This window comes from Mycteria americana, chromosome 7 (genome assembly GCF_035582795.1).
Source record: "Mycteria americana isolate JAX WOST 10 ecotype Jacksonville Zoo and Gardens chromosome 7, USCA_MyAme_1.0, whole genome shotgun sequence".
In the NCBI taxonomy this organism is placed as follows: domain Eukaryota; kingdom Metazoa; phylum Chordata; class Aves; order Ciconiiformes; family Ciconiidae; genus Mycteria; species Mycteria americana.
Window position 1 is genome coordinate 41,343,263 of NC_134371.1, and position 26,756 is coordinate 41,370,018.

The 26,756-nt window shown below is 39.5% G+C and overlaps 1 protein-coding gene across 4 annotated transcripts in view; it reads left to right on the plus strand.

Moving 5' to 3' along the window:
- The window catches only part of DNM3 (dynamin 3), a 181,622-nt gene that overhangs the window by 113,508 nt on the left and 41,358 nt on the right, over positions 1–26,756 (plus strand). For 3 of the 4 annotated variants that reach the window (XM_075508050.1, XM_075508051.1, XM_075508052.1), the window contains exon 16: positions 10,894–11,005. The exons of the other annotated variant lie outside the window; for it this stretch is intronic. In XM_075508050.1, coding sequence (XP_075364165.1) covers positions 10,894–11,005 — 112 coding nt within the window. The remainder of the gene's footprint in view (positions 1–10,893; positions 11,006–26,756) is intronic. 4 annotated transcript variants of the gene reach the window in all.

Consider the following 26,756-nt stretch of genomic DNA (forward strand, 5'->3'; position numbering starts at 1 on the left):
AAATTAATTGTAGGGTAGCGTGGATAGATGCCCTTGTTTTCCTCTTCTTTTCTGCTAAGTCCCTTCACACTTGCTGCCCCCTCGCATCGCCAAAGCTTGGCAATACATTCAGATGTTGTTCAAGATGATGAGGGCTGGATGCAGCTCCCTGCAGAGCCAGCTGTTGTTGCTCCTGAACTGGCCAGAGATAGCCCTTTCAGAGGCAAGGAATGCCTCTCCCTCCTGCAAAGCAAAAGCAAAGCACAGGATTTCTGTCAAGTTTCTGCTGGCCTCAGAAACATGAGGATGCAATGTGAGTCTCGCTCTGAACTACCCCATGAAGGCTTTGCCTACATCTGCTGACAGCTAGCCTACATGTGGACATTGTCTGCCAGGAGATGCCCTTTGAAAGTATGTCACACACATACTTGGCTGGGAATAAGATTTCAAACACTTGACCATTTGCATTTCTGGAGCACAGAAAAAAGCTTTGAAAAACTTCTCATGTTTTTAAAAACATAAATGATCTTCAGATGCTGGAAATTAATGTAATTCTGATTATTCTGCTACAGATATGTGTGAATTGTCCCAACATTGCATGTACATCAGTCAAGAAAGATAACTTTGTCCTGGTGGCTTGATATCAGCTGTACATATTAAGCTCCTTCCATGAGAAATCTGTTAATTTTAGCTCATTGTTTCTCCTTTGTTTTGGCTAATGGCTTTGAAAATTTTCATCATCTTAAATATTAATCACTGAACTGCTGTGAAAATCCAAAAGAAGCATGCATTTCCATTGGCAAGTTTGGGATTTATTTGGGTGTCATATAGCTGCACATTCACATTTTCACTGAATCTTCATACACACTGGACAGCAAGGATTTCAGAATCAGATGTCTAAAATGTTTGCCATGTCTGTAATAACCCTGCCCATTTGGGCTGTGAGTAGACCCTCCAGCATCTGCAAGCTGCTCTAAAAACATCCTTATATCTGATGAGCATGTTAAGACATGACAGCACAGTGATAAGATGACAAAATAACTTTGCCTTGGGAGAGGCTGTTTATGAAGATAGTCTTCCAGCTTAAAAGGAGGCAGAACTTGTTCTTGAAGAAATGTTTATTGAATTCTAATTATAACAGCAATTCCTATGTTACTATAAAACAGCTGATTTTTGATATTTCTAAAAATCTGCCTGCTGGCACAAATTGGTCAAAACAAGCTTAGTATCGCTTTCCACTGTCTCCTAAATTCATAGATTGTGTCAGCAGAAGAAGGGATATTGGGGCTTGAGTAAAGTGATCTGGCCCTCAACTGGGGACTGTGTTCCCTGTCCCAGATTCTTAGGGAAACTGAAACAGGGAGTCCGTAAAGATCTGTTGAAATAAGGAGTCTCGTTGGTTTTTTTTTACTTTATGCTAATCCATTGATTTCTGGTTTCTGAATGGGGGGTTGTGTGTGTGTGTGTGGATATGGCTTGCTTTTTGAAATGCATGTGAAAATTAACGTAGTTTCTGGTTGGTTGGGGTTTTTTTGGGGGGGCGGTGGTGGTCGTTTTTTTTTTAATTAAAAAAACCCATAGCAATTAAGAAAGAAATCAGGTTTCTCTTTCTGAGTTTGCCCACTGAGGGTTCTGGTTATGGAACCATTTTGCTATTTAAGATGTAGATCATTAAAGAACAAAGGCAAAATCATCTGTTCCAGCTTCCATGATAGCATGGAGATTATTCCGTATCTTTTTTTTTTTTTCATAATCTGCAGCATTTTTTTCATTGACTATGCGAACTTTCTTAATGTTCAATTACAGTATTTTAATTTTCAAGCAAAATCCCTTTAGGAGAAGAATTTTAATAAGCTTGTTCTCTTTTTCATTCCCAGCCCCTCACTGCATAGGTATTTGCTACAGCCATATGTTTCTGATACTGTACATTTCAATAGTTTCCTGGATTATGCACTGCATTTTTTCCATTTATGAAAACCTTTCCAGTTCTGAAATATAGTTACCAGGAAAATGCTCATTTCACTGCATAGAAGGAAAAACCATCTTGAGTTAGCTGAGGCTTGGGGATAGATGCAGAAGGAAACTAACAATATCTGTCATTTTGATTTACTGCAGAAGTCAACAGTTCTCTGACAGGAATCAAATGTGACCTGGTAATGTATAGTAAATGGAGACTGTGATGATTGATTTCACAGTGAAGATAAATTCTCATGAAATGAACATAATTGTATGTTTATGAAAAGGCTGCATTGTGAAATAATTACATTCTTTTCCTGTTACTTTCTAATTAAAATTTTTTAAAAAAGGAAAAGAAAAAAAAAAGGAAAACAGATATAGTATTGCTTAAAGAATCGGGGGGTGAGTGTTGTTTTTCAGCAAACTAAGTAATTTATTTAAAGTTTTTGAATGGGCCCATCCACTTAATTTATAGACACCATGGAAGACCTTTGGAGATGGACTCCTAGTTTACTTACCTTAGCAGTACTAGTTATTAAAAGAAAGTATATTAGAGTGAGTGCCCTTTGACTCCTGGATCATTTTTGGCCGTGTCCATCTACATGAATCTGCCTTTAAGCAACAGAAGTTGAGCTGTAGAGTCAAGCAGTACGTGTCTAAACCTAAAGCTGTCAAGAAAGTGAGTGCTCTTTTGTGTTAACCATCCTCTTCTCCTCCACAGTAAACTGCTGGCAAGTCTTTTAGACTGGAAAAGAGATCAAATATATTAAAAGTATTTGAAAATAATTACACTGTAGGAAAAACCTAGCGTTTGCAGTAGTGCTGTAGAACATAAAGTGAAGTTGTGTAGATGTAGCTGCTGATTGACTTTCTTAGGCAGAGCTAAGAATGGAGGAGAGAAGATTCTGTCAGTGCCTGTGCTTATGTACAGTAGATTAACCTGCGATGTCCTCATTGATGAATGTGTAAGACTCTTGTGCAGAGTTCAAGAACAAAGAAAATTCTGCCTATCCCAGAAAGTTTACTTTCCTTCTAGGGTTTCATTCCAAACACTTTGCCTATTCCCCATGTATTTCCTGTAAAAATTATTTGCTGATTGGTGCTTTTTCTTTTAGCTAAGTACTGTAGTCTGGGACAAGAACTGTAGTCTTAAATGTGCCTCCCTTAAGGATCTATGCAATGGTCCCATCTCTCCCTAATTAAGAAGGGCAATCAGTCATTATTTGTCATGATCTTGTCCAGTTGACTACAGGATCCAAATGGCACTGTCTTACTAGATTCTGTGTCGTTCTGAAGTAGTCCTTTGCCTTTGCAGTAGAGTAGTTGCACTTTTTTCCTGATTTATTGGTCAATAAACTGTATTACTGTATTACAACTCTATCTAAATACTACTTCTCTTTTAAGTAAAGGAGGAATGAGTAAAAACTCTCTTCTTTTGCTACAAGCAGAGAAAAAGCTTCCTTTCCACCTCTTCTCCAAGTCTGGAGAGATTAATTCCTTCTCTTTAGTGGGAGAAGAGATTCTTCTAGGTAAAGATTTTTGGTGTTATAGAATGGTAGTAGGCTGAAGTGTTTGTTGAGTTGGTGAATTTTCAGGCCTTTCCTACCAATACTGAGAGTAGCAACCATACAATGAGGAAGAGTTACCTGGTGGAGAGTCCCTTATCAGTAGTCTTTCCTATGCAGGAAGCTCTGTTCCTCTTCAGACTCATTCCTTTCCTTGAAGCCAAAGAAGCAGAACCAGTGTGTGAAATTCTCCCTTCCTTGCAGAGGAAGATCCCACCAAATCTCCCTGTCTTTTACTTTCCTGCCCAACTAGGATCCAGATGAAACCAAATAATGGTATTGCTTTCCTCACCTCTATGGTTCTGTGTGACAGGGGGATGTGAGGAGCAAATTCAAAGCACAGAACTGTTCCTGTTTGCCTTCACAAGAATAGGTTCCTGAGAGCTAAATGCCTGTCAATAATTATGAAGCAGTGTGACAGAACCTACCATCCCTGCATGACAGCTGACTGTCTGGGGCAGGCTCATTGTAGAAACAGATCCTTAATGTGAGAAACAGATGAATGTCAAGGGGAGAGCAATCAAAAGGAAGTTTTGAGGGCACACACTAGGACTGAAAATAGAACTGTCAGATGATAAATTTTAGCTACTGGCTCCTGCGTACACTCTGACTGTCAGGAATCATGGTGCACAAGAAACTGCATTGTCTAGTAAGACCCGGGAAAGTACGCTCTGTCTACTCAGTGAAAGGTATGACAGTATTTATTTTGGGTGCATGTTGTTGGCTGAGTGTTGCTCTAGAAGGGGATGGAGCACAAGCCTTTTCTGGGACTCCAAATGCACTAGAGCTTTAAGTACTGCATATCTTCTTATGGACAGTAACTGGTTAAGTGCTATCCATATATAAGGGAAATTGGGCAAGAGCCAAAATAAAGGGAACTAGTGAAAGGAGACCGGGTCAGAGGAGGTGCTGGATGGAAGCCAGGCTAAAGGAGAAAGCCTAAGATGAGATGTATGTTTAGTTACTGTTTTTGAATTACTCAGCTAAGCCCCAGGAAGAGCTGGACTGTAAGCTATTCAGAGTCTTCTCTGTTAGAAATGGAAGAATTAGAATCTATTTAATTAAAAAAACCCTACAAATTTAATCCAGAAAAAAGCTGCTAACATTTGTAAACAAACTTCTAAGATGCTGGTGAGTATAATATTTAAGAATAGGAAAAACATACAAACCCAAGGAATAACTAGCCTTTATCTCCCAAGTCCATTCCCTTAAAAAAAAAATAAAAAGAAAAAAGAAAAAAAAAAAAGGAAAAAAAAGTTGGTTTTTTTCTGGAATGTTTCCTTTTTGTCATTATTGACAAGAATTCTTTGTATGATAAATAAAACATAGTATGGTGGATAGGTGGTGCAGGTATTGAGGTTTAAAACTGGTATTACAGAGCAAAAAGGGATTCTTGGGGGAAAGAAACAGCAATGCCAAATCTATACCTTAAATATCATACTAACACTGTACTTCAAGAAAATTCCGTAAGTGATTGTGTGGGATCTGAAATGTTAGTGACACCTACCAGAGACATAGGTGTTGTAAGCAAGGGCCTAGTCATGGCCGGTAAACTTGACTCAGCCTGCAGGACAGCTTCGCCTTGCTTGCTCACTGTGATCCAGCAAGGTCTGGGTCCTGCTTCCCCATCTAGAGAAGCACAGGACTGGAGCAGAAGACGTGCTCCCTCCGTGTGTGATGGGGCTCTGACAGCTGTGAGCAGCTTTTGTGTCTGTGTGGCCCCAAGGCAGGTTCCAAAACAGACTTCCATCCCTCACCATGGAAAGGATCAAACCTTCTTCAACACAGGGAGTTATGGAATATTTTAGTGTCAGTTACTGTTACTACTGCTGATTTTGGCCTATGTGATGTTAGTTTTGGCTGCATTTCTGTTCTGGATTACATATAGAACTTTAGATACTTCATTGTCCAGGCTTGGCTATGTACTGATCAGTACGTCTTCTGTTCATTTTCACCTTAAAATTGTGTGTTTGTGTGTGTGTATATTTGTGCATGTGAACTTGAAAAGATCCCTATACTTCTGGGAGACCACTTCCATGAGTTAGGTGGTAAAATCCTTAAGTGCTATTATTTCATGACATTGCCTCAGAGATTGTCTCTTTGGCTTTTCTGGATACTAAGAAAAAAAATCTTCAGAGACATGTGTAATTAATTTTAATTAGCATTCACATTGGACTGATCTTAAATGGCACGCCTTGATAGAAAATAGTAGTCATTGCTGTTAACTCAGAGCAGATGGTCATTTTTGTTTCTTTAAAATATATGATTTGCGGAACTTCTAGTAGAGCTTTCTTATATGAAAAATAGGGCATATATTCTAACCAGCCATTGTGGAATTACAGGTGTCTAAAATGGTAGACTAAGACTAAGGTTGAATAAGCAGTGTGTATACAGTGGAGTTGCAGGTTGAATAAGTAGAGAACGTACAGTGGAGTTTCATCCAAGATTATCTTTCCCGATTGTGCATGTATATTTGGAGTACCTGCATTCTGTTATTTTCGCCCTTTTTCATTGTAGGTGACTATTTATGAAATCTGTATGATTTCATTTTCAATCAAATAAGAAATATCTAAGAATTGAATCTTTTGTGTTTTTCATGGAATAAAATTGGGCTGATTTGCATTTGGTTCCAGATTTTTAATGTTCACTTTAATTCTGCTTGCATCTTATTAAAAAGACCAGAAGTTTACAAAAAACCCCAAACATTTGAGATGATAAGCACAGTTGTTTGAAATCTCTGTAAAAAAAGATATTCCTGTATCTTTCAGTCTGTGAGTAGCTTCACTCATTTCAGTGCAACTGCTTAAGTTAAACATGGTTTTGTGTTCTTTGCTGGACTAAAGTGGCTTATAGGCACAATTCTAAGAATTTCATTAATATTCCTGCTCTGTAATTGCTGTTCTGTCTCCTCCCATCTTGGCAAGAATAAATGCATCTTCATTTAATCTTGGTTTGTATTTTCTCTGTCTATGTATAAAAAACATCACATGCACATACAGTACATCTTTGTCTACTGAAATGTTCCAGATCAAGCTTAGTCTAAAAGCTGTATATGCTTATGGTTAATATGTGGATATGCATTAATATATATGCATGCATATTAACTGTGTTTGTAATGTGTCACGGTGGTTGCCCTTAAAATCTTCCCAGGTTTGCTGGAGATAAATATTTAACCTTTTCTTAGTATTAAGAAATTGCAAGAGATACTATACATCTTGAGGTCTAACAGTTGAGTTTTCTCAGATGGCGAGCAGTTTTTATGTGCAGCCACTCTAGAGGGAAACCTACTGGTATTGCCTCCACTGTAGCAAGCAACTAGAAAGTTCCATCTTTGTGATTTTCAGTTGTGTGTTACTCACCTGTCAGCCCTGGATTGTATAGTTCTGCTGTTTTATAGGTAATCAAACCTTCCCTATGCAATGTTGACAGCCCAGGCTTCAGGACTAGTGGGACAGGAATCTCAGTAACTCGCAACTGGATAAGTCTTCAGACTTATTTGGCACTTCTCTGTTTCCTTTTGTATGTTTTCAAATACCTTACTCTATTCCTGCATTTTCATGTTAGGGTTATTCTGTGATGGGAGCAGTTAAAGAAACACCTATGGACAATGTAAAGGTAATTTCTGCATTAGAAAGTTCACTCTGGGCCCTGAAATATATGGGGTAAAGGAATCCAGTATGCTGGAAACAAAGATAATAGTAAAGTGAAGAAGTTGTTGAGTAAGCAAAGTTACAGCTGGATGTCTGCTGGACTTTCAAGTAATGGGCCTGGTCTAGAAAAGATATGTCCTGAGTGTGAAACGATTCAGAAATGACACTTTTAGTCCAATTGTCTGGTCTTCTCCATAAGCAATCATGTTGTGTTTTTTCTGGAATGCAGTTCTTGAGGTTGGTTTATTTATTTGAAGTATAATCAAACCTGCAGATAACAGATGGTGATCTTTTGTATTTTTCACTCTGGAAAAAAAACTAGTGTTATGTTAATTTTCAGTAATGCCGCTATATTTTCATGTACCATGCAGGATATTAAATTACAATTACGAGACTCTACAGGTGGAACCAGCAGAGGCAGATGTGGTATTTGCACACAGCTTCCCTGTTTGTGTGTTCACATTTAAAAAATGTTAAATATTCATGGGAAATTTTGCACACAAATTGTACTTCTAGGCATGTTCCCATGTATTGTATCTGTTTTGTTTCTACAGTCCCTTAGATTTAAAGATGCCTGAATATCAACAAGATTTGTACTATTGAGAGTTCATCTTTTTTGCTTCTTGGTATCCTGTATTGTATCATTCTCTTTGATGTATAACATCCCATTGAGCTGCTATAGACATGACAATGAGAACATGACCTCACAGTATTCCATATGGAGTGAGTAGGTGAGGACTGAGTAGTAACTGTTTCCGTGCTGGTGTCTTCAGCAATGTTAAAAAGTGGAAGAGAGAACAAAACAGAAAATCTGAATTGTTTTCAAGAACATTTTTAGAGCTTTCATGAGATGCCAGTGGATTCCTAATGAGTAAAACATGTTAATGTGTTTTTGTAAGATTCCACTAGTAACAGAAAAAGGACACACTCTTTTCAGAAGTTACTGTGGCTTTTTTCCCTTTGAAAAGTTCCTGTGCCTGTCAGCCTTTCTGGAAGAAAGAAAGGCAAAGGAAGTCTAGTAGCAAGGAAGCTGATTTGGGAGGCAAGCATCCATTTACCTACCCTACTGTAAGCTTCCTATGAGTTCTGGCTCAGTGCGTATGTCCTTTAGTTCCTCATTTATGCTGTGAAGCTGAAACCTGTGTTCCTTTGTAGTGGTGGTGGAGTAAGATTAGCTACGCTAAAATGGTGGAGCTCTCAGATACTACAGGGAGAGGGGCCTCGGAGAGCTGGAGACATCAGTCACTTGGCCATAAGGTGTCCCTAGACCTAGGAAAAGTCATGATACGGAGACAGGAATGCAGGACTGCCGGCTCCCATCTGTTCAAAGTGGTTGGCTAAAATCCCTTCTCCGACAGCTACGCTTGATGTAGCAAGTCACAAAATGTCAAAAAGTTTAATATATAACATGACAGTCCTGAAAAAATATTTTCACAAGCTGGTGTCATGTTGTTTTGCTCTTGCAGATAAGTATTTTTGGAACTTCCCTATCGCTTTGTTTTACAGCCTTTATTTGCTCTATTGTTATTTTTAGTCATCTTTTCTGAGAGTACCCTTTTACCATTTCAGCTTCCTATTTCTTCAAAGTTATAGCTGCTTAGTTAACTTAGCCAAAAAACTTATCTCAGTAAAAGTTTCTCCAAACAATAAATTAAAGCATTTTTTTCTCTGGCTATTTCATTTTGCTTCTTTTTTTATTTTTATTGAGTTCTTTGTTTTGTTCAGTAAATGTTGACTTGGAGTTCCACAATATTGCAAATTGAATAAAATTCAAGTGTTTTGTCATCAGTTCAACATAACGGCATCTGAGGAGGTCGTCCAGGCTATTATTTGCCTTAAGACAGGATTAGTACATTTAGAGTCAGGGAAGAAAAAGGTTTAATTTTACATTTCTAATCCATAAAAAAATCCTTAGAGCTTGCAATTGTTCATACTGTCGGTGATTTTGCCTAAACTATGGAATCTGACCCTTTAGTGTCTCTTTGACGCTTTAATGTCTCTTTGTCCCTTTGTGGGCTGGTTTCTCTGGGAAGGAAACGCAGGTGTGCTGCCCTGAGCGGCACTGAAGCACGCTCTGGTGGCATCTCCGATCCGGATGTTCGAAGAGTAGTGTAAGCCCAGTGCTGAGCACGCCTGCCTGGCTGCTCATTGAAATTGGTGAGAATTATGTCACCAATGTAAGGAAATCTGAGTATGTCCTTTAATCTTTGTAGTTTTGAATGCAATCTTGAAGCCTGCTAAAAATACCCGATTTCCCTCTGTTCAGAGGTGGGTATGCTCTGGTTGCCATACTGTGGTTTCACGGCTGATAATTTAATGATTAGGTGTCATGGCTGCTTCATCACAGAATCACAGAATCATACAGGTTGGAAAAGACCTTTAAGATCATCGAGTCCAACCATAAACCTAACACTGCCAAGACCACCACTACACCATGTCTCTAAGCAAATTCATGCTCAGGCATGAATGCTTACTGTCCAATTACAATTTTTCTACCTGTTTTTTGTCTGTTTCCTGAGACTACCCCTAAAAAGCAAGGCTAGGAGCTGTCTGGTGACATTGTTGGTAAGGGAGAAGCACTTCTGTGAGTGGGAATTACATCAAGCTGGTTGTATTCCGGCAGTGTGACGGTGAAATCCCACCAGTCCCTGAATGCTAAAGAAGTTTGTCTAGGCAGTGATAATAATAGCTTTATTTCCTGGTTCTGTAGTGTATTCAATTTTTTTCCCTAAAATATGTGACAGAAATGACCTCTGTAGTTGCATAATGAAACCAAAGGACCCCTTGTCGTTGCTGTCTTTGAAAGTGAAGTAATCTCCATCAACTCCCCTCCCCACCCCCACTCCCCCTTCTCCATAGTTTGCTAAGGAAAGAAAACAGTCTGGTTGCGATGGAAGATTGATTCTTGTGCAACTGTTAAGATCTAGCAAAATGTGGTTTCCTAACCTTTGTCAGCTAAGCTTGTGGCCTTTCCTAAAAAGACTGTTGGCTGACAAATTTACGGTGATCTGGTCTGTATATAGAATTTGAATTCGGAAACTAATGGCTAAACCGTAAGGGGAAAATCTGTTCTGTTTATTGGAGAATTTACAAGTACCACCTTCCTACATATTATGTATTTTTCCTCCTTTCTCTTTTCTTCCATTAAGTGATTCCCTCTATTTATCTAACTTTATGAATTACCTGCAAGAGGTGTTATTTAAACGTGTCCCAATTTTCTTACTATGACAGCAGACATCAGAGGTTTGTTTTGTTTGTTTAAAATGTCTGATTATCATTGTTTTCTTTCCCCTTTTACTGATGATGTCTAAAAGCTAAAAAGGGTATATAATGTACTGAAAGGACTTAACATGGGAAAAAGTTGCATTGTTAATTATCTTGGTTATGGCAGCAATCAGTCACAAGACATGCAGTTTTGTTGGCGTGTCTTATGTGTTTGTCCTCTGCATCACAACAGCCTTTTTTTCCTAAAACTGCTCCGTTTTGGCAAAAGCTGGAAAATTGATTTTGAGTAGTTTCACGGTGCTTTCAGATGATTATTATTTCCAGAGCTGTGCTGTATCATTCTAACATATTTTTAAATACTCCATGTAATTATTAAACAAGCACCTGTCCCATAAACTCTGTTGTCCAAACCAATTACCGAGTAATTTCTGATCCCAAAGGATTTTTAATTTAAAGTGCTGTGTGCATGATACAGAGTAGTAAAATGCTAGTTTACAATGTGGTGCTCTTTGTTCTAGGAATGTTTACAAGGATTACCGTTTCCTTGAGCTAGCCTGTGACTCCCAAGAGGAGGTGGATAGCTGGAAGGCATCTCTGCTACGAGCCGGTGTCTATCCTGATAAATCCTCAGTAAGTTAAACAGCTCACTAGTTTTCCAGTAGCTGCTGTGTTTGAGTCAGAAAAAACAATCATATCATCTCGGTGAACACAATGTCTGCAGATATCTCAAGAAATGGTAGCCTTTTCATTGTACTCTTCTGTGGTAATTTCAAAATATTCATAATGATATATTTTAAGATCAATTTGTGTGTCAAAGCTCAATATTAAAAAAAAAAAACAGCCCACAAACCAAACCTTCCAAAATGTTATTCATTGTATCTGTGTAGTAGAAGCATTGAGCAATTTGGGGTTTCCTGAGCTTCACTGTTTCTATTAATGTCTTCTAAGGTAAAGATGTGCTTTGAAGAGTTTATTCCTTCAAGCTCTGTATTACAGAACTGACAGAAGCATTCCAGGCAATCATGTATATTTATTTTACTGATTCACTGCATGTTTTTTGTGTATGAAACACATGCTAAACCTTTCCAAAGGCAATTTTACTCAGCTAACTGTCATGTGGAGCAAATTGAACAGGATACAGTAAAAAAGACTCTATTAATTTAACAGAAAAGACAGAAAGTTGGGAAATGGAATATGCCCAACTACCATTTCATATTTTTGGACTTAGTTATTTTGATATTTAATATCAAGTGAAGGTTTGAGGAGATGTATCCAGAGAGAAGGCTGACTAGCAAAAATACCTGGCAGTTGAGCTTTTGAAAGTTTCTCTAATGCATGGTCCACCTTTCTTCAGTAAGTCTGCTGGTCCGCTAGATTCCTTCAGCGGAAGATCTGTTCTGAGAAATGATGCTTTGACTTTGATGGAATTTGTTCTTCTTCCTGCTCGTTTTCCATGGGAAGGCCAGGTCCCTTGAATCCAGGGTCTTGTGCTGTCTTCTATCTCTTCATCTTTCTCTTCCTCATATTTCCCTTATCCTTGTGATACCTCCATGGTTTCCAGTATAATTCTCCTGCATCTCCTCTGGCTGCTATTTATGCAAACAGCCTTCAGCTTCCTCTCTTCATACCAAGTTTCAAGGCTACTATCAGAAGATAAATCAGAGAATCCTTGAACTGCTGGATTCTCCAATTATTGTAGGAATAAATAGTGATGATGCTAATGATGATGATTTTTTTAAGAATAGTCCAAACACAAATTTAGCAGGAGACCTACCAGGTATCTGAGACTTTACCTTTTTAAAAAAAAAAAATTTGTTGACTCTTCAGTATCTTGCCTGTCCCAGTAGATCAGTTCCTACTTAAGACCATCAGAAGTCATTTGACCAGGATTAGTTACGAGTGGTTACCTAATTAATTCCTAGGAACAAAATACTGTATTGGTTTGGGGTTTTTTTTCTTGCTCAGGTTTTAATAATAATGTCAAAAAAGCCTGTTGCTGCCTCTGGTTTAATCTTGTATTCTGTGACATGTTTATCATATTCATATACCTGTTACTTTATCTTTAAACAAGACAGACTAGTTGGATTTCTAAACTTCTCTTCTGTCTTCCTGTCTCTCCCTTCCCCCTAAAAACATTTTGTATTCCAAATATGTTTGTAAAGAATTCTTGTTTTTGTTTAAAGCTGATCTGTCAAAGGAGTCTTAGATACAGGATGAGACTTCCTTGAAAGACAGAAGTAGAAGGGAGTCGAAATTCAGTTCTCCTTTGAGCTGGAATGATCTTTACATTACAAAAAGAGTGAATATTATTGTTCCAAACCCCTGTAGTTTGAAATTCTCCCAGTAGTCTGTCAAGCTGTTCAGGAAAGATGCTTGATGCTACTCTAGTCTTGCAAAACACTTTGTTCCTACAGGACTAGAGGTCCAAATGTGGAGTGCAGTCTGCTATTAAAGTTTTCAATTTTGCAAAGCAAAAGCTTAAAGGCCCAGGATACCTTAGAAGCTCCAGTGGAACTTAAATAAAAATCAGCAGTGTTTCATTAAAATTCTGTGAATACTCCTCAGTTTCACACCTTCCTCTGACAATATAAAATAGTTTGAGACAACCACCCCCCCAGTCTTTTATTCTCCTTCAAAGATTTAGAGACTGTGTTTTTATGTAAGAGAGACTGCGAGGAAATGGCAGCAACTTGCGTTTACTTCAGTGCTTCCCCACAGCTTTGCGATCCCGGAGTTAAAAAGGCGAAGAGGTACCCTAGTCCCTTCCCAGACTGACCTTCTCGCTCTTTTTCATGTGTGAGTCACAGCTGGTGACTTTGAGTATCCAAGGCTTTGGCACCAGAAGTAGAAGAATTGCTGCTTAGAAATGAAAAATAGATTAATAGTGCTGTAAACCTGGAGTATTGCAGTGGTGAAGCTGGCCTGCTTTCTGTAACTGCCAGAGCAGTGTGCACAGCCTGGACTTTGAAAGCTAAGCTGTATGCTTTCATTAACAATTCTGCTGCTTGTATACAAGGATGCTGATGTAAAACTCAACACAGTTGCCCCTAGTTGGCCTCCTTCTGCAGTGGCAGGAAAAGTAGGAATTTGTCACTGAATTAAAGAGATTTGTTCTGAATTCTCACCAGGGGCAAATCTCTCAACTAAGAATATTAATTTTTCTGTTGTTTTTTAGTAGTGCTACTTAAAACTCTGTGATTACAGTGGTAATGGGGCTCAGTACTTACTGCCACTAATATGAAGTGTCTAATACTAATTTAATCCTCTAAGATAAGTCCAAGGTTGTTGATTTTTAATTTTTCTTTTTTCCTAAACAAATCTCATTAATATATTAAAAATGAAAGGCCAGATATCACCCCATTCCTCCATTTCCTCGTTTCATTTTGCCTGCCCTCCCTGGCCCTCTGCACATGGGGATGCACACTCACATTCATGTATTCACTCTCTTGTTAACTGTCTTTAATCACCCCTCAACATTGCTCTATGAGCCCCCAAATTCTTTTGCAGTTTGCCAAGACACCTCCTTCCCCCAGGAGGTTTGCTTTTGTCAGGACATGGGCTTTGACAGCCACCCGGATAGCAATGAATCAGTGTTTTTATTTTTCCAACCCATATGCAAGTCAGCTTGCTTGATATAAATCATACTGTGGCCAATTCACTTTGAAACGGGATATCCATTTACCAGCTGACTTTACTGCTGGGTTTCTGGACTGATGCATCCAAAAACCTCCTTTTTTAAAAAATGACTACAACTTTGTGACTAACCTTTCCAGACTGTATTTCTCAACTGTAGGCTGGTGTTTATTTTGGCTGACTTCCCACTGCATAATATACACTGTTCGTGCCAGCTCATGGCAAAACTCACAATTAAAAAAAAAAAAAAAAGCACAGATGTTTGTTGTAACTTGCTCTGCACACTTTACCTTGCTAGCACTGTCCATTCCTTATCCCCTCTCCCCCAATGCCATGTCCTCCTTATTTTTATTACTAATCTAAAAGTTCAATATTTGCTTTTTAAAAGCATTGGATCATGAAACTTCCCATTCATTGGCATGTTGTAGGGAGTGGCTGTCATGCAAAGGTAAGCAGACATGTTTAGTGGGTTGCTTTGTGTACTGGAAGTGTTCAGTATTACCAATGCACAAAAATCCCTCTGGCTTCTGTCCCATCCCTAGATAATTTCAGGCCTCATTTTCTTCTCCCTTATGTTAGTGTCCACTGACTTCCCAGGAGCGGCTCCTGATTTACACTGAAGAAAGCAAAAGTGGAATCAGAATGTTTGTGTAGAGAGGAAATTTTGAAAAACAGCGTGAATTTACAACTTCGCTGAACATTTTAAATCCTTTGCAAATGTCCTATGCTCCCCTGGAAGCTGTCTAAGTAAAGGATTCAGTGAATGTTCTTTGAGTCAGTTCCTCATTTGGTTTGAGCTGTTTCCAGAACTGTATGAGTTAGACTGAATGCATGTAAAATAAATGTATCTAATACTTCTTTTTTTCCCCTCTTTCCTCCTTGCTGCATCCTGCAAAGGGAAACAACAGAGTAAGTTGTTTGTCCTTTTACAAAATCCTTTCATATCCTGTCAAGGGTTTTGTCAGGAAAATTGGTTTCTCTTTTGGTTCACACAACTATTGCCTGCACACTCATAACAGCAAACTCCTATTAAAAATGTGGGTGCAAAAGTGTCTTCTAGAAAACTGTTAATGGCTCTTTGTTTTAATTTTGGGGAAGGAGATGTGTTAAGTGTTGCTGAGTGTTGTTTTTTAAGGTGGTTCAGTAAGAATGATACTATAAAACAGTATTGGGACCAAAGATTATAAAGGTATAGTAATAAAGACCTTCTGAGGAAAGGTTACTACAGGCTGATGAAACTCATTACAGCTGGATTTTTTGACCATACATCAAAGCTTGTATTAATGGGCAGTTATAAAAACCCAGCACTAAAGTCTTAAATAACAGATTTGCTGGCGTGGTTGGCTAAGCTGAACTAGATCAGTGTACTGGCTTTGAAGGTGCCTTAAAATGGATGGAGGAGGGTGGGGTCAACATTTGACTTGGCTTCTAGACCCTTGATGTGTTCCAGCTGGACAGCAGCAGAAGGGTGTGGGGTGTGGAGAGGGAGAACTGAAATATGCATGGTAGGTTTTTTTTGAAAGTAACCAGCACATAAAAAGACAGTTTTGCTGATGTTGATCTGATAAACTAATAATCAAGCAGTTCCCAGGGTTAGTACTTTTTAATGCCATTTTTACTGAGCTTAAGAATGGAAATTGCACATCTCACACTTTGGAATATGATGCAGAGAGAGTTTGTCATACCACGGAAAAAAGTTATACAGCTTTTGTGCTCCCCCCCGCCCCCTTCCTGTTTTGGTATATTAACCCTTAGGAAGATGTATCTGGAGCATTAAAAGATGCTTCATAGCAAATGTTGGAAGTAGCCCCTGAGATATTGCCTGTAGCATCTCATTGTGAGCTTGAAGCATTTCTGGGGTATTTGGTAAAGACTCAGGTGGGTTTTAAATGTTCTGAAGGTTGGGGAATTTTGTCTGCTTTTAATTTTCATATTTTTAACCAGTTTTTGACCACTTCTGTCTCCATAGTAGCTGGGCTCAGAAGCACCAAAAATCTTCTGTTTTGATGGCCTGCCTGACAAAAGGGGCTCTTAGTGTTGGGTGGGGAGGGGTTAAGAGAAGTGGTGTATTGATGGCATGGAGAAAGGGACTTTACATAGGAGTTGGTGTGAAATGTAAATGTTAACTGTGTACAGTAAAATGTCAAGGTAATGTTTACAATGTTTCTTTACCATATGCTGACTTAAGACTTTGCTGCTGCAGTGGATGCTGACCTGATCTCCAGAGAGAGGTTAGACTGTAGATGCTCTGTCAGGGGAAATGGGGATAGAGGGCTCAAAGAGCTCTTGGGGCTGGCAGAAACAGAGTCTGGAGGTCAGGAGTTGCATGGACTAGTTCTGTTCTCTAGAGACCTGAGCTATGGGGCACCCCAGGGAGGTCAGGACCAGTAGCATCTGACATAATTAGTTGCTGGCATAAGGGAGGATACCCATAAGCACATATAGGAGAAACCTGTGAGATGTGAGGATTGGTGGAGCTGTTAGCTCTCCTTTCACTCTGAGCAAAGGGCAATTCTTGCTGTAGGTTCAGAAATATCCTTCCTCTGGCCTGGGCTGTCAGCCAGAAGGTAACTCCAAAAGAAATCTCCAGAAAACCATCCTGATCTCTCTCTTTGACCTGGTTCCTTGTGAGGATTCTTGTATCCTCGTCTGTGTCCACCCCCTTCTCTTTCACACAGGTCATTCATGCTGGATTCTGGAGGTTATGTTATCCCAATTAGACAGATAGAATTAACCTGCAGCTGCCTGCAGGGGCTCAAACCCCACAAACATCTTGAGACTTCTGCACCTTAGTGGCATGGAAAATGAAACAGGTAGACCTGAGAGGTGACGAGAGAGTTTGTGAGAAGGGGTTGGGGGAAAAGAGGAATGGCAGATTGAGGATGGTGATGGTTTCTCAAAGCTTCTTATGCAGCTTTATGCTGCAAAGCTGCATAATCCTTCCTTACCGTCCTGGTACAGATTTGCTGGGTAGCTAGCAGAGCTATAGCACTCCTACTAAAGCTGCCTGGTGTGGCATTCATACTGTGGATCATGTCGTATGTACATCTGTAAAGATCCCGTACCCACCCACCCATTCAGATTGTGGCTGCTTTTATACCTCAGCCTTTAGCTTTGCACTCTTAGATTTACAAAGGTAAAAATAAACATTGGAGTAATGAGTTCCTAAGAAAAAGGGGGGGAAGGGAAGTGAAGAGGGTTTATAATCGTCAGCGGACTACTAATCATTTTTATTTTTACTTTTTATTGTTGTGCAATCATTAACGTAAGTGACATTTCTCACATGGTTAAAGATAAATATATCTTCAAAAGCTTTGTTGGATAAAATCTGTAAAAGGGTCGTGTAGAATGAGGTAATGGAGACCTACCTCATTCAGCAAGCACATGTTGGCAAGCCCCATCTTACTAATATTAAAACTGAACTCCACTCGACAGCATTGCAAGGAGGCAGGAAGAGTAGAGCATTGCAGAGTTGTGCAGAGCATTGTAGCTTCAGTCCAGGTGCTGAAGACACAGGAGCTGTGCATCTTCATCAGCCTTATTTAAAGAACAAAAAAAATCTCCCCAAAACAGCCCTCCAGAGCTTGCTGTTTGAAAGCAACAACAGTAAAATCTGTGACATTCTCATGAAATCCATTTTCATTATGCTTCTAACACTGTTAGGTTAAAAGATTAGATAGATGCTGTGGCCTTATGAAATTTTGATTCCAAATCCCTAGGCACTTGAGCACTAAAACAACAACAACAAAAAAAAACCCCAAAACCCAAAGTGACACTTTTTAATATAAAGAGTTCGCCTTTCCTTTGTCATCCTTAAGCCCTGAGTTAGCCAATCATTTCTGCTTAATTCAAAGGATCAAACACTTCAATGCTGAGATCAGACTTGAGAAAATTAAACTTGGAAAATACAAATCTGATTAAATTTCTTTTTGTGGATAAAGTGACTACGAAGTTCTTGTAATTATTTTGCATTACTGTGCTTGCTCATACCCATTACAGTGTAGAACTAAGTATATAAATAATATATTTGCATCTCAGTGGAGTTGTCACAGTGCAGATAACACTGTGCGTGGTGAACATTCACTGAATATAAAGTCAGTTAGTGTAATTTGGTTTGAATTTGCTCTCGAGAAAATCAGAATTCCCTTTGAAAGGAGAGGGAAAATACTCTCCCTGCCAGGTCAGTTTGCATGTTATTCCTTAAAATACTTCCTAGTGACATATTAATTACTTAGATTCAAGTTGGTGTTGGTTGGTTGGTTGGGTTTTGGGGCGGGGGTAGTTTTGCTAAACCCAGATTCCAGATCAGCTACTTCATTAAGAAGACCAGATGTCCTACTGTCTCTTGAGACAGTCCTGGAAAATGGGAACTTAGTGAAGTCAGGATACTCATTCTACCTACATATATGACAACAGCTCTCTCAGTTCATCTATTTCATGCTTGGCGATTGACATGTAAATGCCAGTCATAGTGCCAGAAGCCATATATATCTTTGCATTGTAATAAGGCTCTGATGTTTTATTTGTCAAATTCGGCCATGTTTCTGAATAGTGTTCAATTACCTCCCAGACATAAACTCTGACTGAGCCACTTACTGGCTGTTGTGATGCTCTACCAGTGCCCCAGTCAGATTCAAACTGGAAGTAAGTGGTTCTGCTCTGGGATTGCTAAAGTCCGTGTTCGAGTTCAGTTCCTAAACTAGAAAAAGTAAAGACTCATTTGGGTTTGTTGCATAGTAGTAAGTTGAAAAGCAAACTGTGCTGATATGTCAGAGGGTAAAACAGTGTAGACAGAAGTGTAAACTGTGCATTTACTGGTTTTACTTCTCTCTTTTTTTTTAACTACTATATTTTAGAAAAGGAAGGCATTGAATTCTAGGAAAAGAAGAATCCTCTTCATTTATGACTAAAATTGGCTTCAGGCCAACTAGGTTTAAAAATAACTTTTAAACGAAGAAGTGTTAAATTTTTTTTTAAGTGGAAAAATGCCATAATTTTATAGACAGTGTTTCAGTCATTGCTTTGAACAGATGAATTGAATTTTACAATGAAGTCATGGTGTAAAGGAGCAGACCAAGCGGGTGAGCGTGCATGCGCACACATGCTGGGTCAAAAGCAGTCCAAAATACAGGGAGGAAAGGAAATGGCAGGCTGTTTTTCAGTCCCTTTCTTGCTGCCTCACTGTTTCAAGGATGTGAAAACATGTTTCAGATAAAAACTATCTTCTTGTTCTCCTAAATATTCACTAGTTCAAACAAAAACTAGATGCAACCTTGTTCCCCGAATGTTCCCTGAGAAACAGAGCAGCCCTTGTTTGTATTCTGAGAGTAAAATAATTGCTGGTATGAGAGAGTTAAAAATGTACAGGGAAAAAGAGATTCATAGTATTGCATCAGTTGCACTGACTGTAACAAGACGCAGGCTAACAGACTGAATGATTTCAAAACCAGTCCCGGCGAAGCTGGTAACTGCCTATCAGGGGTTGGGGGTTCAATAGCTGTCACAGGGTTTTACATTTCTGCTGTTAAATGGGACTGCTGACATTAAGCAAACTCCAGGAAATTTAGAAATGAGCAAACCTTTCTGTAATGTATTCGTGGTGGGCCCTTTGCTCTGTGCTTTTGGCAAAGAATCTGCATATTGAAAATATTTTTAAATTCTCTGTTCTTTATGGCGCAGCTAATTTTTGCACCACTTCCACTCTGATGAAGGATTTCATTGAAACTCTAGAGAAAGGTGAAAACTCTCTGATTGTGAAGTTTCAGACCATGGAGCATGACTGTCAGCCCTGTTCTGGACATATAGTGAGATTTGCCCTGGGGGAGGCAGTGATGTAGGCCAGCCTCTAAGGATGCTTTCCCAGCCCTGGTCAATGAGCACTGAGAGTTGGCTGGCAGAGAGAAAGGTGCTTCTGGACTGTGCTGCACCAACCTCTGCCACAAAGGTCTTTTGGACTCCAGGCTGATACCTGCAGCTGGAGTCCCTGTGTCTCCAGGTCTCAGAATAGCTGCAGTCAGGAAGGTCTGATTTCCCCTTTAGTGCAACAATATGGGATCACCCATGAGGGAGACTGAACAGAAGGGGAAACACGCTCACAGGTATCATGAGACTTTGGGACAATGCTAAAATATCTTCCTTGTCTTCCAAGTCAGTAATTGCACAAAAACCTACTCATGAGTAATAACTGGGAGTAAATAAAAATTTGAAAGATTTTTTTTCTACCAAAAATGTCACCAGGCTCACCCTTCCATAGAATTTACAGTGTAGCAGGAAATGTAGTCATTGGACATGAGGGTGGAGGGCAGCTGGTGAATGGCCAGATGCTTCTTTTTTTCTCATTTACAAGGGAAAACAAGATGATCAGGAGAAACCAAATGCTGTTTTTCCTGACTCTGTTTTGGACAAAAACTAAGACATGCAATGTCTAGTCTGATACACAGTTCATCCTGGATTTCTTTAACCTATCCTACCTATCTTCTTTGTGGAAATATGTTTATAATTATTCTCCATATAACAAGTCAGACTTGACTCCCGTGTTCTACGTGTAAAATCCTTCATTCCGGAGCTGCATTCTCCACTCATGTAACACTCCTTCCATGATGTCATGTGTTCCTGTTCTGTGGCCACTCCTCAGCTCCTGTCCCACCTGTTTCCCAGCTCTGTTGTGGCCTTTGATTTACTGATGTCTTCCCTGTCCTTCTCTATCTGTTGATTGTATGACACTTGATATATCTATTGACTGCACCGATTTTGGAGAATTGAGATTTCCCACCAGGAAAAGATGGCTATGGACATTTTGTGGTGTTTGATCTGTGCGATCTTTTTGGTGACTTTCATACCTTGTTCCTAAAACCCCTGTTCCTGCAGTTGAGAAACAAGTGGCCTTACTCTGTTTCCTTCACATTGTCTCTCATTTAAACCCAACCTCTGCTTTCCCCCTTTTATAATTAATTAATTTGTAATTCAAAGAGAGAATTATATATCATTGAATATGCCACTAAGTTCAAATAACATACATGAAATTATTTGGGTAGGTATAAGCCCTGTGGTGGGTAGATACAAAGTTACCATGAGCTGTTACACAAGGTGTCAGGCCCATATTAGACCATTTAAATAGCAGATATTAAAATTTTTCAGTCATATTTATTGCACAGTATTATCTTGACCTGTTGGGTCAAGTTGGGGTTTCTATACTGGGTGGCAGTATACCTAAGGGCATTTAGGGAACCCAGAGCATGGAAGATAAAGTCCATGAGAAAAATCAGTCTTATGCAATGTGATTTGGCATTCAGTTGTAGTTGGGTTTAAAACTCTGCTGGATTTGCAGACCTAGGTATTTCCCAGTGGAAGCAGAAAATCCCCATGTAATGAATAGAAGCCTTTCCCGTCACAGGTCAGTTGTCCCTAGCTGTGTTCTGCAGACACTGCATAGAAGTAGTCTGTAGTTGCTCAGGACCACTGTCTGGAAACAACTGCTGTACCATAATTCTAAATTATAGTTATTAAAGGTTATCTGGCTGATTCAGATAGCAAATTCTCAGAAGCACTGTGAGCAAGATTGTCCTTAGCTCTGCTGTGAGGGCAGTGAACCACCCTTCTATCCACTTGGCAGAGGCCACCCTTCTATCCACTTTTGCAGCTGCATACAGTCAGGCATCCTCAAATAGCTCAACCTCTCTTTCACATCACCTGTGACCTGAGATGTGGCTGCAAACACTCGAGATGTGAAGTTTTCATGCCAGCTCTGTGCACCAAGGAGTTCTACAGGCATAGTTCTTTGCTGTTCCTTAGCTGAGGGCTTCTACGTAGGTAATGGTCTGACTCTATGAACAATGACACCAGCAGGCAGCCTCAAATGTGTCGATGTCTAGAGCTGTGGGATTATACATGAACCAGAGTTGGTATATTTATATGTGGGCCAATGTATGTGTCTGTATGTATGTACAAGTAACCAATGTCCTATGCACAGGTAAATTCTTACCCTCATTTGTAGGACGACTTTACTTCTAGAGCAATGGCTTCCAGTTAAGGGCTCACTGCTGATAAAAATGTTAAAGCTAAGGCTACCAGTGAGAACAAAATACGGCACCGTGTGCAGTCCTTAACACCATCTGTGCTGCCCTTGGTATGGTGAAAATCAAGGCTCTTGCTTTAGGAAGCTCGTCCTTCACTTGTCTTCAATAGTTTGAAAACATCAACTCTCTATCTGTGCTCTTTATTATACACTGCTCTGCAGGATATACCTCTTAACCTGATGAGTGAATGCGTACGCTCAGAAACAGTTTAATTGCAACCAATCTGGGTCATGGAAAGGCTGGAAGATGGGCATGGTGAAGTCAATGGCATCAACTTCCAGAGAGTTAGAATTTCACCCGTTGTGAGTGTGTGTGTTGTCCTTGGTGTTGTATGTTTTTAGGGGACTGTTGGTTTTTTCCGTGCTTTCTGTAGTCCGATTAGTGTTCTGCTAAAATAAAGTTCTCCTTTCCTAGAACCAGTCCTGGCATTGTCTGATTGGGGCTGTGATTTCTGCCCCATGTCATATTTCTTTTATTTAATTCCATTTTATTTGTACAGTTTCTTTTGTAAGCCACAGCATGATGCCTTTCCAGCAGCTGTTGTTAATATTGTGAATAGATACTATTTGTCTAGAAGCTGCAGTTGTGGACCAGGATCCCATTTTACAAACTTAGAGTAAAAACATGTTCGTTGCAGTCAAAGAATGACATGAGAGAATCGATGGATAATTACGGAACAGTGTCCTGTCTGTGTTTTTTGTTAAAGGTTTGTCACTAGCCATTGAGAGCCTCTGGAAACAGAGGGTCTTGAGGCAAACTACCTCTTTGTCACTGATCTGACTAGCAAAGGACATGGGATTTAGGATTATTTTGTTACTAATGAATTCTGTAAAGAAGGAGCATGATTTCTTTCACAGGAGTTCTCCAAGCCTTGAGAAGGCAGTATTATGAGTGGTTTGGAGCAGGTTTGGCAAGATGTCTTCATCTTTCGTTCTTTAAAAATACCTCTCCAACATCTTTTGAGTATGCAGTGATTTCTTTCTGCCTGTCTTTTAAGAACAAGTGGTGATTAATCCTCCTGTTCTGCTTATTTACCAGACTGTCTTCAATTAATCTCTAAACTTTGACACCAGTTCATTTGAGTGTTCATCCTTACCTGGTAGAAGCATCTCAGCTTAAAGTATGATAGGAAATTTGCTCAAGTGGTTTTGTTGGGTCAGTTGTTCAAGTGATTTAAAATCAGTAATCCTTGTGAACTAGCCTAGATGTAAGCATGCATATAAAGTTCTTCATCCTTTTGTTTCAAAGGATTTTATCCAAGACAGAGTGAGTGTGTGTGTGTCTTAAAAGAACCCTGGTGTCTTTGCTCAGGTACGCTGAATGGGTTTCCTTTAGTGTATACAAATATCAACATTTTCCCATCAAAATTCAGGTCTTTTCTGATGGGATCCCACTGGGGAATTGCATGTATTTCTAGGGATCTATGTCTGGAATAATCTGTGATTATTCCTTCCAAGTCTGGATCTCTTGACTGTAGATTACTTCACTCTCCCTTTGTAGACAGTGGGTCCTTGGAAGCAGAAGCTCAGCTGTCCCAAGTGCCACATTCCTAGATAATTGTCTATGGGCAACATGAAAGTAAAGCAAGGGAACTCAGATTTACAATGGAGTACATATTTTCTCTGGTAAGGCTCAGGAATGTTGCCATTCCATGAAAGATAAAAGGATGCAGCACTTCTCAGTGTGACCTGTTCCTCTTCTGTGCGTTGCTGGGTTTTCAGGCAGTCATTCCTGCCTATGCTCTTTCTAGTTGAATCTTCCATTTTGGATGTTGGAATGGTTTACTTGACCTAAAAGATGCTCCTGTTTTAAGGCAGTTACTTAGATCTTACTTGCAGCTGCATTTTTTCTGTGCGAAGCTCTTGCTTCTTCAGTATTGGTGGCCTTTAGGCTGCTCTTTCATAGCTTTTTATAAAATGTATTTCATCATATATAGAAGAGTATTAAACTTATCTACCAGAGTTTACAGATAGTCACAAATACCTGAAAGATTGTCACAAATACCCCGTTCCTTCCAAATTCAACCCCCAACTGACAATGGAAAATTACAGTTCAAATATCAGTGATGCTACCTCTTTTGTTGCTGAGCATTTTGGTAAAAACACTGCTTTACTATGGTAACTCCACAATCCCTTGGGAATGACTCTTCAATGCTTCCAACCTTCAGTTTTTTTCTTGACAAGTTTCTGGCTATATCCTGAAAAATTTCTGGAGTCTGCTATGGATCTACAGCAGCTGAAAATATGGAGAGCAGCATAAACTAAAACACGTTATGTTCGGTATGAAAAGGAATAACTTGGGCAGGGGAGGTTTCCAGTGCAAATTAAAATGTCCACATTCACACTTAACAAGCTAAAAACTCATTAGAGCACGAGGTAAAATTACTAAGAAGTTGCTACCAAGTTCCCACTCTGTCCTCCTGGATATCTGCAAAAACTAAGAGGCTTTGCTGCAGAACGTAAGCTCTGCTTGACACAGAATGCTTTTGTTAATATTCCTACCTGGAATCTCCAACAGTAGAGTTTTTTAGTCAGTCCAAGTTCAGGCGTCACGGTGTTCAGATCTGGTCATTTGTTTGGAAACCACTGTAATTTCTCTTATTTTTATGAACTTACTTTACTGAGTTTAAAGTCTCTTTGCTGGAAGATATGCTTAAAAACACACAACATGCTTCCAAAATGTTGCGCTAATTAAAAAAAAAAAAAAAAAAAAAGAGTAAGAAAGAAAAGTAAAGAAAAAAAAAACCCCTCATAGCCAAAGAAGTTATACACTGCGAGTTATATCCATCCCCTCTTTGGATAGAGTACTATTTCTTGCATAGCCTGTTGTGTGTCTGATAACGTATTCCAGAGAGGCTGTGCATGCAGCAAGCTTTTCATTCAGTTTCTTTGGGCATAGTACAGCAGGATATTTGAATCCGTAACATCTAGTTATGAAAGATGCAGAATGTATTGAAATCCAGGCATTTATGTATCTTGAGAGTACGACTGCATGTAGTCAACAGAGAAGCACTCTCCAGTGCTGTAACAAAAAGCATTCTTTTCACATTTCTTCCCAGTTTGCATTAGACATGTCATACAAGAGCTAGAACATGAGGCAGGCTTTGCAAGCAGCCACGCAGTTCTTACTGGTTTTTGGGTTTCCCAAAGAGAACTGTGCTCAGTAGGCTGTTCTGCTGCCAAAGGTTTTATCATGTGGACTGAGTATCGTAACGGAACAGACAACACCATCTTCATGTGTTTTTAGACATGTTATTTACTGGGGTTTCCCTGAAGAAAGCTTAGGAATTCTTTCCTTATGAGTCACTAACCAAGTGATTGTTTTTGTATAAACTTTCCTTCAGCTGGTTAGAGTTGGAACACAGTGTCTTCTGCTCCTTCTGGGGTCTGACTTTTCTCTTAATTTCTTTCAATAGTTGTTCCTGCAGCCAACAGGATGGTTTGAACCTCGTGGCCTTTCCCCACACCCTCTCTGAGTTCCATAGTCTTGAAAATCGCTGGTCTAGCCAGCAGAAGTGCTGGTGGTAATCACTACTTGTGTGTAATTCCACTTTTCAGCTTTCTACCTTGTGGTGGTTTTTCAACTTTGCACCTTACTTGTGGCTTAGGGAGAATGTGCTGTTGACATTAGCCAAACTGGAGTTTGCATTTTATGTGCTGAAATTAAAACAAAAAGTTGATATTTGACTTCAGCAGCATAAAGGTTAAAAGCTGTAAAGTGCTGTGTTTCTATAATGGAAATCACTAAAGCTGGAGAGACGCATCCCTTCTCTTACGTACCCTGAATCCTTTTCCACCCTCTTTCGGTGGCTGCAGCAGAGTCTTCTTTTGCCAGCGGAGTGGTGCAGAGTCACTTTTAATTACCTCCTTCCACTGATTTTGATTTCAAGCCCAACTGATGGCGCCAGGGGCTGAACCACAGGGAGATCTCCAGGCAAGTCCTGCCTATGTCAGGCAGTCTTGCCAGGCAGATGCTATACAGCCCGCTGCACTTCCTTGCGGTGTTTTTGTTACTCCATTTTAATTTTTTTAGCCTGAGACAGGAGCTATGTTAAAATCTAGTAACTCTGTAATGCGCTTGTACATGTGAAATTTTAGGTTGTGGTCACCAACTTCTCTTCCGCTCCCTGACCTCACTTCAGATGTTTATACTCTGCATGTACACGTATGTAACTATATGTATGTTTGACTTCACAGGTAACATATCCTGTATATACAGATTAGTTAAAATGCATGGCATTATTTTAAGCCAGTAAGTATGCACAGTTCTTTGAGTCTTTTTCATAACCCAAGATTGGGTTTCTTTATTTTTACAGGAACAGGAATGGTTTAGCTGGAATGAAAATGTTCATTCCACTGCATCATTAGCTACAGGCAATCTTCAGTTGAAGCCTAGCCCATTTTTCATGCTAAAGCTCTAATAGTTTGACTATTAATCAACATGTAGGATGAATTTCTGGGGCCGAGAGAGCTTGTCTGCATGCCTGTAATTTAAGCTGAACTCTTCCCCCCCACACTTATGAAAGGAACATAGCCAGAAAATAAATTATATTTTAAAGAGTTCACCTCCCTCTCACCCCCTTCTACCATTCCTCTTCTGATAAACACCCCAAAAGTTTTCATTGGACGGATATGGAGATTTAGCCGGAGTAGCAGATCCTCAAACGTGTCATT